The following is a 15,004-nucleotide window of genomic DNA, read 5'->3' as shown; positions in this document are numbered from 1 at the left end:
TCCTCTTTTCCCACTTGCTGCAATTTCTGTCTCACAAGCCATCCTCTCCTCAGTTGCCTCACTAAAAAATAAAACTAGAACTGGTTCTTCACTCTCATAACATACCCATTGGGTCCCCACTTCTTAGGGTTGTTTTTGTTGTTGTTGTTTTTGTGGTACACGGGCCTCTCACTGTTGTAGCCTCTCCCGTTGCGGAGCACAGGCTCCGGACGCACAGGCTCAGCGGCCATGGCTCACGGGCCTAGCTGTTCCGCAGCATGTGGGATCTTCCTGGACCGGGGTACAAACCCGCATCCCCTGCATCGGCAGGCAGACTCTCAACCACTGCGCCACCAGGGAAGCCCGGGGTTGGTTTTTTTTGTTTTTCTTTTTAATACATTTTCACCTTTCCTCCACTCTCACCTTACTTGTTACAGTTAAAATCTTAATATCATTGCTCTTTTAGGTTTCAACATTAATAATGGAGCAAACTAATTTAGTGAATACATCCAGGTCTCACCATAATGCTGTGCATGGAAGTGCCATAGAGAAAGGATAGATGGGACCCAGGTTTTGTTAGAATGAGTCAGATGATGTCCAAGGTGGATTTCCTCTATATGAATTCTAATAAAGGGTCCAAAATTGAGTCTAGACTTACTGCCAAAACACCGAATAGAAATACTGAAGTCTTTTTTAGAAACAATTTCCAGAGAAGAGTTTGGTTGGTGGGAATCACCATGGTCCTCAAAAGCAATGTTATTTATTTTCTTCCTTCTTCTACAGTTGTTGTATATATGTCTGGAACATTAAAGCTCTGTGATTTTGATCATCAAATTAGAAGCTTAAAAATATACTTCCAAATTGAGGTCAGGGTAGTAATATCCAGCTGGGGGTTTTTAATCCATTGGCTATTCGAAGAAAATCTTTGCAATTGCTGCTATAATTTACCAAGACTTGTTAAAAGCCTTAAGAAACATTAATAACTTTAGCTCAACAATTACACTTATTTCCTAATTTCATAAATAAATAATCATAGGTGTGAACAGGTTTTAGCCAGGAGAGCTGCTTATAATAGTGAAAATGGCAATTTATCTAGATTTCAAATATTGAATGACTGGTTAATTAGACTACAGTATTTCCACATAATATTGACACTTAAAATGTTGCAACTGTGGAAAATTAATTACATGAAAAGATGTTCATGTTATGCTAAGTTAAAAAAACAAAAATTTTAAAACATTATTTGAAGTATATAAATCTGTTGTACAGATGCACACACACACAGAGAACAACAATTAAGGAGGACATACCTCACACTATCCATGGTTATTTCTGTGTGGTAGAATAATACGCAATTGTATTTTCTTTCTTTTACTTAGCTACCTATCTTTAATTTTGTACAATAAACATGAACTAGTTTTATGAAAACAGCTTTTTTTTTTTTTTTTTTTTGTGGTACGTGGGCCTCTCACTGTTGTAGCCTCTCCTGCTGCAGAGCACAGGCTCCAGACGTACAGGCTCAGTGGCCATGGCTCACGGACCCAGCTGCTCCACGGCATGTGGGATCTTCCCGGACCAGGGCACGAACCCGTGTCCCCTGCATTGGCAGGCGGACTCTCAACCACTGCACCACCAGGGAAGCCCAATAGCTTATTTTTTTTAAACAGTTTGTTCCTCAATTTCTTTTCAATGTCCACTTTTAAAGGTGTTTGTGGTTGGGGTCTGCACAATACCTAAGAATATTTGGTGATTCCCGTCTGTGACTAGGTTTAGGATGAGTGTCCCAAGGCTCATTAAGCAGAACACAGTAAACAGGGGTTTCCCAAGTGTAAACGAAAGGGGAAGTGGAGCCTTTGTCAGCAAATCTTTGGTATACTAACAGCCAAACTGAGAACAACAGTTTGTTTTTGTGGATAAAATTAAGCAGAAAATTATCAAATATCCACTTAATGTGATATTCTGAACAACGAAATTAGATGATTTTGATTTTTTTCTTTAAACCACTTTTGATCTCTCATTCTTGCTATTCAGAGCCCAGTAAAGAAAAAGAACGTTTATTGATGGCTCCCACAGACAAAATAGATCATTTGAATTATAGTGATTCAATTCAATTCAAACTGTCAAACTTTTATTGAGTGCTACGTGTGAGCCTTGCACTGTATTAGACACAGGGGGGTATTCAAATAACTCACAAAGACAATGTCCTGGAGGGACTCACAGTTTTTACATAAAGACAGATAAATTAATAAATAACTCATGTTTAAAATAGACTTCAATGTAAGCATTGGGTAATCAGAGCAAGAGTCGTGGAAGCATAGCAGAGGGAGAGGTTCATTCCAACCAAGGGAGCAAGAAAGTATTCTTAGAGGAAATGAGATTTTGGCTAGAAATAAAGAGAAGTGTATTAGTCCCCTGTTGGTTAGAGGTAACAAGTAAAATTCCAAGTAGCTTGAATTTTACCCAAAGCAATCTACAGATTCAATGCAATACCAATCAAATTACCAATGGCATTCTTCACAGAACTAGAACAAAAAATTTCACAATTTGTATGGAAGCACAAAAGACCCCGAATAGCCAAGGACATCTTGAGAAAGAAAAACAGAGCTGGAGGAATCAGGCTCCCTGACTTCAGACTATACTACAAAGTTACAGTAATCAAGACAGTATGGTACTGGCACAAAAACAGAAACATAGATCAATGGAACAGCACAGGAATCCCAGAGATAAACCCACACACATATGGTCACCTTATTTTTGATAAAGGAGGCAAGAATATACATTGGAGAAAAGAGAGCCTCTTCAATAAGTGGTGCTGGGAAAACTGGACAGCTACATGTAAAAGAATGAAATTAGAACACCCCCTACCATACACAAAAATAAACTCAAAATAGATTAAAGACCTAAATGTAAGGCCAGACACTATAAAACTCTTGGAGGAAAATATAGGCAGAACACTCTATGACATAAATCACAGCCAGATCCTTTTTGACCCACCTCCTAGAGAAATGGAAATAAAAACAAAAATAAACAAATGGGACCTAATGAAACTTAAAAGCTTTTGCACAGCAAAAGAAACCATAAAGCAGACAAAAAGACAACCCTCAGAATGGGAGAAAATATTTGCAAATGAAGCAACTGACAAAGGATTAATCTCAAATATTTATAAGCAGCTCATGCAGCTCAATATGAAGAAAACAAACTACCCCATCCCAAAATGGGCAGAAGACCTAAATAGACATTTCTCCAAAGAAGATATACAGATTGCCAACAAACACATGAAAGGATGCTCAACATCATTAATCATTTGAGAAATGCAAATCAAAACCACAATGAGGTATCACCTCATACCAGTCAGAATGGCTTTTTTTTTTTTTTTTTGCGGTACGCGGGCCTCTCACTGTTGTGGCCTCTCCCATTGTGGAGCACAGGCTCTGGACGCGGAGGCTCAGCAGCCATGGCTCACGGGCCCAGCCGCTCCGCGGCATGTGGGATCTTCCCAGACTGGGCACAAACCCGTGTCCCCTGCATCGGCAGGTGGACTCTCAACCACTGCACCACCAGGGAAACCCCAGAATGGCTATCATCAAAAAATCTACACACAATAAATGCTGGAGAGGGTGTGGAGAAAAGGGAACCCTCCTGCACTTTTAGTGGGAATGTAAATTGATACAGTCGATATGGAGAACAGTATGGAGGCTCCTTTAAGGAACCTAGAAATCTAGAAATAGAATTACCATATGAACCAGCAATCCCACTACTGGGCATATACCCTGAGAAAACCATAATTCAAGAAGAGTCATGTACCACAATGTTCACTGCAGTTCTATTTACAATAGCCAGGACATGGAAGCAACCTAAGTGTCCATTGACAGATGAATGGATAAAGAAGATGTGGCACATATATATAATGGAATACTACCCAGCCATAAAAATAAATGGAATTGAGTTATTTGTAGTGAGGTGGATGGACCTAGAGACAGTCATACAGAGTGAAGTAAGTCAGAGAGAGAAAGACAAATACCATATGCTAACACATATATATGGAATCTAAAAAAAAAAAAATGGTTCTGTAGAACCTAGGGGCAGGACAGGAATAAAGATGCAGATGTAGAGAATGGACTTGAGGACACAGGGAGGGGGAAGGATAAGCTGGGACAAAGTGAGAGAGTAGCATGGACATATATACACTACCAAATGTGAAATAGATAGGTAGTGGGAAGCAGCCACACAGCACAGTGACATCAGCTCAGTGCTTTGTGTCCACCTAGAGGCGTGGGTTAGGGAGGGTGGAGGGAGATGCAAGAGGGAGGAGATATGGGGCTATATGTATATGTAGAGCTGATTCATTTTGTTATGAAGCAGAAACTAACACAGCATTGTAAAACAGTTATACTCCAATAAAGATGTTAAAAAAAAAAAAGAAGACATACAGAGGGCCAAGAGGCACATGAAGAGATGCTCAACATCACTAATTATTAGAGAAATGCAAATCAAAACTACAATGAGGTATCACCTCACACCAGTCCGAATGGCCATTATCAAAAAATCTAGAAACAATAAATGCTAGAAAGGGTGTGGTGAAAAGGGAACCCTCCTGCACTGTTGGTGGGTATGTAAATTGATACAACCACTATGGAGAACAGTATGGAGGTTCCTTAAAAAACTAAAAATAGAACTAGCATATGACCCAGCAATCCCACTACTAGGCATATACCCTGAGAAAACCATAATTCAAAAAGTGACATGTACCACAATGTTCATTGCAGCACTATTTACAATAGCCAGGTCATGGAAGCAACCTAAATGTCCATCAACAGATGAATGGATAAAGAAGATGTGGCACATATATACAATGGAATATTACTCAGCCGTAAAAAGAAATGAAACTGAGTTATTTGTAGTGAGGTGGATGGACCTAGAGTCTGTCATACACAGTGAAGTAAGTCAGAAGGAGAAAAATGAATACCGTATGCTCACACATATATATGGAATCTAAAAAAAAAAGAAAAAAGGTACTGATGAACCTAGTGGCAGGGCAGGAATAAAGACGTAGACATAGAGAATGAACTTGATGACACGGAGGGGAGGGGGAAGCTGGAGCGAAGTGAGAGTAGCATTGACATATATATACTACCAAATGTAAAATACATAGCTAGTGGTAAGCAGCTGCATATCACAGGGAGATCAACGCGGTGCTTTGCGAGGACCTAGAGGAGTGGGATAGGGAGGGTGGGAGGGAGGCTCAAGGGAGAGGAGATATGGGGATTTATGTGTGCATGTGGCTGATTCCCTTTGTTGTGAGACAGAGGTTAGCACAGTATTGTGAAGCAGTTATACTCCAATAAAGATCTATAAAATAAAATACATTATGGTAAAAAAAAAAAAAAGAAAAAGGCCGTTTATTACCTTCTGTAATAAGGATGTCTTGCTTTAGGCAAGGTAGACCCAGGAGCTCACATGACGATGTCAGACTTAGCTTCCCTCTCTGTGTTGACCTTACTACAGTCAAGTTCTCTACAAAGATGACTGTTGAAGACAGAAATTTACATATTTAGGGCTGACAATCCAGGCCCTTTTGTTTCCCAATAACCATTTTTAAAAATCAGTGAAGCTTCTCATTTGCTATGCTTTGGCACCTGTCATCCTAGACCAATTGCTGTGGCCAGCAGGTCACATGCCCACCACTGGAGGAAGTAGGGAGGGGTCAGGCACCATGAGTGACAATTCCACCAGATCAGGTAGAGTTGAGGAGCTGTGGCTTCTCCCAAAAAAGCAACAGAAAGAACAGAAAGATGGGCAAAACTACTGGACAGATACTACCATTACCATTTTCCATTTCAGATAGGTAGAATGTTTTAAGTTATTTGGGGGCAAAGCATTTGTAAGCAAAGGGAAGAGCTTGGGCTGGGATGTGAATGCAGGAAAATGCAACAAAAGCTTTTGAAAACAGTGAGTATAAGGTGCTGGTGGTAACAGAGTAATTAGATACCAATGATTACAGTCTCTGAATTGATAAAATTTTATAGGTGTGTTTTCTTTCACTTAGACATTTGTGCCTTGGGAGTTTTGTATACATACAACTGTAAGATCAGCAATTATTTAAATGCAATGGGAACTTGCTATTTGATGTATATCCTGTGAATACTTTTGTGAAGCAAAGAATTAAATTGTCACCCAAAATACTGACCTTTAATTTTTCTGTTTTGTACTTCCAAATTATTATATATTGACTTTGCTTAGAATAATGTATACTTAAAAGAAATCTTTTTACAAAAAAATGAATTTATTTTCATTTAAAATATAACTCAACCTAAGTTGAGTATTGCCCATTTCTAGTAAATAATTAATAAATGTATGTAAAGGCTTCCTTGAATTTACATCAATAGTTAGAAAATCATCTAACAGTTTTAAAATCCTATTTGGATGAGACATTTGTCCCTTGGCATATCAGTGACTAAATGTGAATTCAGTTCATGATTCACAGAATCCCCATGGGCCTGTGGTGGTACGGGTGATTGAAACCAGGCCAACTGATGTTTTAATCCTTTCTGTCCTTCAGAAAGAAAAGAAATCAAAACCTATGTTTTTGTTATTTAGTATTTGTTGCATTGCGCTAAGATTATAGATAGAATACAGAATTAGATCCTTGCTAAATGAATTTAAAATATAAATTAGACAACTATACAGTATTCTGACCTTGAGAAATAAATCGTAGAACTGACAACCTAGCGAAAAACTCAGGAACACGCTAAAAAATCCAAACAAAGATGGCAAAGTATTCTATTATTAGTTATTGCTGGTAATGGACTATGACATAGGACTAAACGGTCAGTTTCCAGCTCCAGCTCTGCCTTGACCTTCATAATTTGGGGCATGGTACCTCTCTTCACTCTGCATGAGTTTCCCTATCTTCAAACTGGTTCATATTTTACAGAGAAGATGGAATTGTATATGATATAATAAATATGAAGCACTATAGGTTCCTCAGAATGAAGATTCCACAACAAAATGAAATAATGATAGGATATACTATATGAACTACTCGCTTACAAAGCCAGTAAATTAGGGATGAAACTTTATACTTTAGAAGGATTCATTTCAAAATATGATTTAAAAAAAATATTAAACTAGCACATCTAAAATAAATCAATCTAGAAAAATTTGACTCATACAAAACTTTTGTAAAACATATTTTACACTATGCAAAGTTATGCCTTTGTGATTTAATTAATACCCAATACATAAAGAAAATAATGTGTTAAATCAGTGGTGCTCAGAGATATGTGGCGTTTGAGCCATTTAAAATTATGATAAACAAAAAGAGCCATATAACTGTTATCTGCCTTTTAGATATTTTGTATCTATAATACTAAACATACTTACTAATACAGAAACTAGAAGTCTCGAAAATCCATAGACTTTAGGCAGAAGAGCCATGTGTGCCCTATCCGGTTAGAATGAGTGCTTAACAAAGAAACATTTTGTGAGATACTGGGTTAAAGGCCCTAAGAGCTAATAATGATTTCATTATTACTAATGAAGTATGAATATATAGATAATTTCAGAATACATTTAAAAAACTGAACAAAAAAGTTGTGTAGTCCTATAAATAAACCCACTACATACAATCACACAGAATTTGATTACAAATGAGGCTCGGAGTTTTCTTGAGAATCGGACTGATGACAGGAAGGTGAGGAATTTCCCAAGATGGTTGAAGGACATATATCCAGCCAGACTATATTGCATAGGAAACAACTGACACAGTCACAAAATTTTAAACGAGGTACAATGTGACATATTGCTTCCATGTTGAATAACAGAACACCCCGATCAAAATAATAGCCATGTCCAGTATGGGGAACAACGTCAAGAATGGGGTCAACGTCAAAAAAGGACGGGATAAAAAAATAACGAGCAGCCTGCCTCCGCCCTGTGGTGCTCCAAGGACAATGGTGCTTCAAGGACAAAGGACGATGGTTAAGAAATCCCTGTGCCCACCTGGGCGACGCCCACCTGGGCAACGGGACCTGTCCCGAATAAGGAAAGGCATATGTCCTGTCCCACTCCAACCCTATAGAAGGAAGGTATATGTGCCTCGACCACTCAGTCGAAATTTTCACCTCGGACCATTCTTTTGTTTTCTGGCTATAAAAAGTGATCAATATAGCACATGTTCGGGCTGGACTCTCCCAGACTACTAGGAAGTCGGCCCGCTGTTCCAGCAGTGACCCTTCCCTCTAATAAATTCTATCTTCTTTACATTTTGCCTTACGTGTGGAAATTCTTTTCCAACCCGCATTTGGACCACAACGCTCCCCAACTCCTAAATAGACCTAGCTGAGAGCCTAAAATAAGAGGCTGCAGTTGCTGGCCTTCATCTCCAGAATTCCTCCAGATCTGTCTCTTATCCTATATACCTTGTGCCCAACTTTCCTTAATTTCTTGGCTCCTTTTTTCTGATCTTTAGCTGAACTCCCTGTCTCTCTCTTACCCCTAATTTTGCCAACCTCGTTTTGGACCAGTAACTCTGCTTTTCATCTCTGAAGCTTCTCCATGACGATTATTGATGACTTGGTTACCCACCTATGACCTCATGCCCAATAAGTCATGAATAAAAGGCACCTGCTCATATCCCCTGTGGCAACCCAGTGGAGCCTGGACCAAGCTGTTCATGACCCACTAGACACTGTTTGATTATGAAAGGAGATCTGACTTATACTCAGGAGAAAGATTTTGAGTGAGATCCAGCAAAATCTGGGCACATAGCTCATCATACTCTTCTTGGATGGCTTAGGATCATTGGCCAACCCTCTACGAATCATCCAATGCCTGTGACAGGTTTGGTCTCGACTACAATTCCTGGTACCTAGAAGGACTTCAGGAGTTATTTAGTGAAGATGGGTGAATGAATAAGTTATTATAAACACCAGCTATAAGATCTAGGAATGATTACACTGGTTTTTGAGGGTATGCAACAAGTTATCAAATATGATGTATCTTTTTAATTAGTAGAATACATTTGGTGAAGATTTCCATTCACATTTCTTTCAGAAAAAAACAAAGCAGGAAACAACTCAGCAAATCTACTTGTCATCACTTTGAGAACATCTGTGGTTTTAAAACAGCTTTGAAAATAGTCACTTACATAGAGTAAGTTCTGACTTCTGCTGTATAAGCAGTAAGGCGTTCTAAATGCATATGCACTAGTACATACCCTCCTAGAGGGCAGTTAATAAAATACCGATTAGGGAGCCCAAATCTTCTTCACACTGTGGTTCTTACAGGAATATGTAGATGTACACTCAACTCATTAAAACTTAGTCAAAATAAAGAAAAAAGAGAGAGGTAACAACAGATGCACCACCCAACTTCTTGCATGAAAAATTGCACATTTTCTCTGGAAATCCCAAATAAGAATGTTTACAGAAACGGTTGATGGAAACAGCATGGACTGGCATATAAAACGCTTACGGTTTAGCAGGAGAACACATCCTAAATACTGTGCATCTCTCTCCATCAGCTGGTGCTCAGTGTTTGTGTTTCTTCAGATTGATCAGCTGGACGTGGATAGCTTGTTTAGCAACATTGAATCGGTGCATCAGATATCAGCCAAGCTGCTGTCATTGTTGGAAGAGGCCACGACAGACGTGGAACCGGCCATGCAAGTAATCGGTATGTTTATTCTCTTCTTGAGTTCTCCAATACGACAGGAAATAATATTTTAATGGCCTCCCGTTGCTTTGGTTTTATGTTTCTGACTCACCAAGCTTCCCAGGAGATATATAAATGCTAAACCCATCTTCAGGCTCATTGTAATTATACAAAACTCTGTATTTATTTTCAGATGAGTTTATATCCATTTGCTGAAGTCCCTCAGTAGCACTAAGCACACCATTTGCTTTTTAATTTCCAATCTTTCAAACACTTGGCCTTCCAGATGTTCTCTCATTTGCTTTTATGGCTAACACTTGATTCTTAAAGAATTAGACATTTAAATACTTTAATAGCTTTACTGATTTTAGTCACAATGTCTCTTATTCATCTTATGATTAGGAATCCATTGATTTTTGGATTGTAATTTTTTTGCATGGAAAGTTTATACGATCGTTCAAACACTTAACAACTACTTTTCCCATGCTTTTCCTTTTTTCTCTGTATTATTTGCTTTCCAAATATGTTTCTAGACAGTCATAGATTATTTTCTCACTCTGATAAGATTTTGAAAAAAATATAAAGAAATTACTGGAAAAGTGTTGGGTCAAACTTTTGTTCTCTCCATTTTCTCCATTCATTGGCCATTTATTTATTTATTCACCCAGTGAAGAGCTGGGTATGAGCGATGATTCTTGGGAGCTTCAAAGGGAATACTGTGTTGTGAACTGCCGCAACCAAGATATCACAGACACAGTGCCATGGAGGCTAAGAATTCTTTAAAATGTGTTGTCATCATTTTTCTATTTCACACATAATAATATATGCTCATTACAAAGTATTAAAACAGTTCTGGAGTACACAGCATCTAATTCACCCCTCCAATGTGACTAACATCCCCTTAAGTAACCACTGTTTCGGTTTGATGTGGATCCTTTCTTTGAGACGCACAGAGACACAAACACACATTTACACCTTATATCTTTATTCATCCTCATTATGTCTTTGTTTGTTAATGGAAATCAGAGTATAAAAATGGCATGAAATTGATTTTGTTTCATATTTAAGGAAGACCCAAAGTTTAATAAGCAAAGCTGATGTTATACAAAGGTGAAACAACCTGGCTATTTGTAGTATTTTACATGCCCAAAGGCCAGCCCACTCAAAAAGATTCTCCCACTGACAGGTTTAAATTCAGTCATTTCTTGTGATTATGTACTAAATGTTTGTGTTCCCCTCAAATTCATATGTTAAAGCTCTAACACCTGACATGATGGTATTAGGAGGTGAGACCTTAGGGAGGTACTTTTTATTTAGATGAAGTCATGAGGGGGTTGATCCATGATGGAATTAGTGTCCTTATAAAGAGAGAAAGAGATACCAGAGTTCCCTCTCCACCATGTATGGACTCAGGAAGGCAGCTGTCTGCAAGCCAGGAAGGAAGTCCTCACCAGGAACTGAATCTGCTGGCACCTTGATCTTGGACTTCCCAGTCTCCAGAACTGTGATAAATAAATGCCTGTTGCTTAAGCCACTCAATCTATGTTATTTTGTTATGATAGCCCAAGCTGACTTATATAGTTTCCAAAAAATTGCAAAAATAATTTCTAAAGGAAGGACGCTTCATTATCACTCTAGTGTGGATTCATTGGCCATTCATTTATTTATTCACTCAGTGAATAGTTATCAAGCAGCAGCATGTGCAATAATTAAGGTGTTGTGTGACATTACTGGGGATTAAAAGATGAAAGAGATCACGTTTCCTCCAAAAGTGTGCAAATAGCCCCTTGAATTGAAGACACTTGTTTAATACATCATCAGAGTATTTTCTACACTACTGCAGAACTTCAGGGGATAAAGAGACTACTTCTAGATGGGGAATCAGAGAAGAATTCTTAAAGATGTTACTTGGGCTTAAAGTATAGGTCAGATTTCAGCAAGTGAGGTCCAGATTGGGAAGACTAAGTAGTAGTAACAGCATGAACAAAACCATGGACAGGAAGTGCCAGGCGTTTAGGAAATGGTGAGTGACTAAGTCAAGCTGGAGTGAAGGACTCATTTAAGGGAGGAGTGAGAAATGAATCTGTAAGTATAGAATAGGGACAGACCATACCTGGAATCCAAGTTTGGAAATTACTCTGCAGGTAATGAGAAGCCATTAAAAATTTTTTCAGCGAGGATGTAATGAGACACAAAAGTTTTTGGAGAAAGGAAACTATGGTAGGTATGAAGAGAATGGGTGGAAGGAGAAAATGAGTAAATGTTTTATTATAGATAATTTAGCCATGTGGTAACAAGCATCTAGGCTAAGGTGGATAAAATGAGAATAGAAAATGGGGTCAGACTCAAGAGAAACGTGGAAAAAAGCACAAACAAAATGTAAGGGTTGGTTGTATTTGCTGGAGTCAAAAAGCAATTCCAGGTTTAAGGAGTCACATATCCTGATTTGCCTAGAACATTCTGGTTGTAGCCTATTCAAGCATTCAGTCCAGTTTAGCATTTGTCCTGGATTTTCTCCTTTTTAGAGGAGGATCATTATTAATAGTTGCATCACAAGAGATTTGGTAAGACCTCTATATCGTACTTCAATTTCTGACATGGCCTCTCTTAGCAGAGAGTAAGAGGCAGGTTCATGAGTTCTCACATGGTAACCTCTGAAAGAGAGCCCATCTCTCCTTTCCCAACCTTTCTAGTCTCAACAGTACTTACATCTTCCTTAGAAGTACGGCATACAGGGTACTGGCTGATAAAATGATGACTTTGGGCTTGAGCAGGTAGCAACAGCTAGCTGCTTCCTGTTTTGATGGTGGTGGGAGATGTATTTGATGCTACAAATCCTGCTGTCCACAGTACAGCAGCTAGTTATGTTATGACCCATGCTGGGTGGCCCATGCCATGACCAGTGGGAGGCAGGAAGCCACAAGGGTGACAGTCAATGGGTTTAGTGGGACATGTAGGGAATTAAAGATTAAGTGCAAGTGAAATACATGTGGGACGTGGAGGCTGAACTGTCCTGCTACAGAGTATGTGGATGCTGTTGCTACAGCAGTTTGGTTATTTATTGTATGATATAACTCTATCACCTTTTTATTGTCTGGTTATGCTTATCTTATTTTGCAATAAATCCTTTCAAAAGTAAGGGTTTAATGTATGCACATTTAATAAAAATTAAGTATTGATTTTTTATTTCTCAAGAAAGTTGGTCAACGTATAACACACAAAATACCATTCACAAGGGGGTCATTAATGCTGTCATTGACCCATAAGACAATCAGAAGACAGAAATCTGCGGAAGAAGTAGCAACATCTACATCAAAAGTTAGTCATTATTCTTAAAAAACCATGCTCATTATTTTAAAACATACAGTAGTCCCTCTGTATCCACAGGGATTGGTTCTAGGACCTTCTTGGGTACCAAAATCCTCGGATACTCAAGTCCCTTATATAAAATGGTGAGGTATTTGCATATAATCCATGCAAACCTCCCGTATACTTTAAATCATCTGTAGATTACTTATAATACCTAACACAATGTAAACACTATATAAATAGTTGCTGGTGCCTGAAAATTCAAGTTTTGCCTTTTGGAACTTTCTGGATTTTTTTTTTCTGAATATTTTCTATCTGAGGTTGGTTGAATCCATGGATTGGAAACCTGTGGATATGGAGGACCGATTGTACTTGGCATTTGGCATTTGCTGTCCATGCTTTTGTTCATGCTGCTACTTCCACTTGGAACCTTCTTCCCAACCTGAACCTACTTGTTGAAATCTGACCTATATCTTTAAGCCCAAGTACATATCACTCCATGCAGCATGGCTTCACTTGTGTCAAATGACAGTTATCCTAAGTTAATTTCTCTCGTTTTTAATTCCAAGTTTCCTCGGGCCTGTGAGCAATGGCTACTAATGGGTTGACACCATTAGCAGAAGATTTTGCAAACAGTTAAATTATGACAGTTTTATAATAGTGTGAGCAGATGAATTAAACAGAAAATCAATTAATTCCAATTCTGAGTCAAAATGTTTAATCCAATTCGCAGAATCAAAGAAAAGCTTTTGGAAGTTTATTGTGTCAAAGGTGAATTTTCTGACTGTATTGTAAATGCTACTATAACTTTAAAAATTAAATTTATGAATGCAAATTATAATATGAATACATATTTTTGTGGAGCATCACAGTAAAAGAATGCTTTTACTAAAGTGATAAATCTATGGAGCAGAAATGTGCTTGGGATTGACTGTGGTACATATGTAATAACACCGTGATATTCTATTAATTCAAATGTAGTCAAAATCCACACATAGTTTTACATATACAAAACTTAGAGTGAACTGTATATCATATTTAGAGGATATGCACACTTTTTTTGGTGTTGGTTACTAATCAGCTTTTAGAAATTGCATTTTGCTCAAAATCAGCTAGAAGTCTTTAGTTAAGATATTCAACAAACAGACAGAAAAGTAACTTCAGCTTTTCAGTCTTTATAATTGCAATTATTGAAAACAAAACTGCAGATGGGAAGACACTGAAATTTATCCCTATAAAAACAAGGAATTCGCTAAAAAATAATTAAACAATGAGAGTTCATATTGTGTAAAAGATTTAATTTTGAAATTTTTAAATTGTATTTTGGAAGACTTGACTTATGTAAGGATGCTTTAGACAGAGCTCCTGTTTAATAGGATAAAGTTATATCCTGTACCAGATTTTACAATATTTGGAAAAATATTCAAAAATCATAAATAGAAACAACTTATTTGATGAGCTTTATTTTGTAAAAAGAAAAAGGAAAAATCAAAATGGAGGCAAGAAGACAATAGCTTTGAAAATATTTAAGCTCAAATTTTTATACATTTTAATATAGAGAGATATATAATCAGAATTTTAATATCTTCCATTTAGTAGAATTTTCTCTGAGCTTATTAGGTGTCTCTGTCCTAGGAGGAGAGTATTTTCACAATTAAAAGTATTATGGTTTATATATTTGAGCAGCCAAATAAATAATGCTAGTATTGGATTTTAGCCCATAGAATAAGATAGAGTCCATACAGATATAAATAAATGAGGAGAAAGGAAAGCTCTTCCTTACAGTAAATTTCAATGAATAAATATAGAAGAAAATAGAAAATTACCGTTAGGTAAACAATATAGTCATAATTGTTACAGAAAAATCCACTGATCGATGCTAGATTTAGTGGATGAAAGTTTGATGAGAAATTTATTTTCATAGTTTCAAAGTGTCTCCTAAGTAAGTTTTAACCTCAAAGGGAAAGATGGTAACTTTTCAGTGAGAAACCAGGCAAAGACTACCTTAACCAAATGAGTGATGAAGATCAGTAGTATCAGGAAATAACACACATTAACATCA

At 37.6% G+C, this 15,004-nt stretch overlaps 1 protein-coding gene across 1 annotated transcript in view; it reads left to right on the top strand.

Annotated features, from left to right (window-relative positions):
- ARHGEF38 (Rho guanine nucleotide exchange factor 38) overlaps positions 1-15,004 on the top strand; it is a 156,610-nt gene that overhangs the window by 68,989 nt on the left and 72,617 nt on the right. The window contains exon 3 of the mRNA XM_032633281.1: positions 9,531-9,654. Coding sequence (XP_032489172.1) covers positions 9,531-9,654 — 124 coding nt within the window. The remainder of the gene's footprint in view (positions 1-9,530; positions 9,655-15,004) is intronic.

The sequence above is a fragment of the Phocoena sinus genome, chromosome 5 (assembly GCF_008692025.1).
Source record: "Phocoena sinus isolate mPhoSin1 chromosome 5, mPhoSin1.pri, whole genome shotgun sequence".
Taxonomy (NCBI): Eukaryota; Metazoa; Chordata; class Mammalia; order Artiodactyla; family Phocoenidae; genus Phocoena; species Phocoena sinus.
The sequence above is the reverse complement of the archived record's forward strand: the minus strand, read 5'-3'. Positions and strand labels throughout refer to the sequence as shown.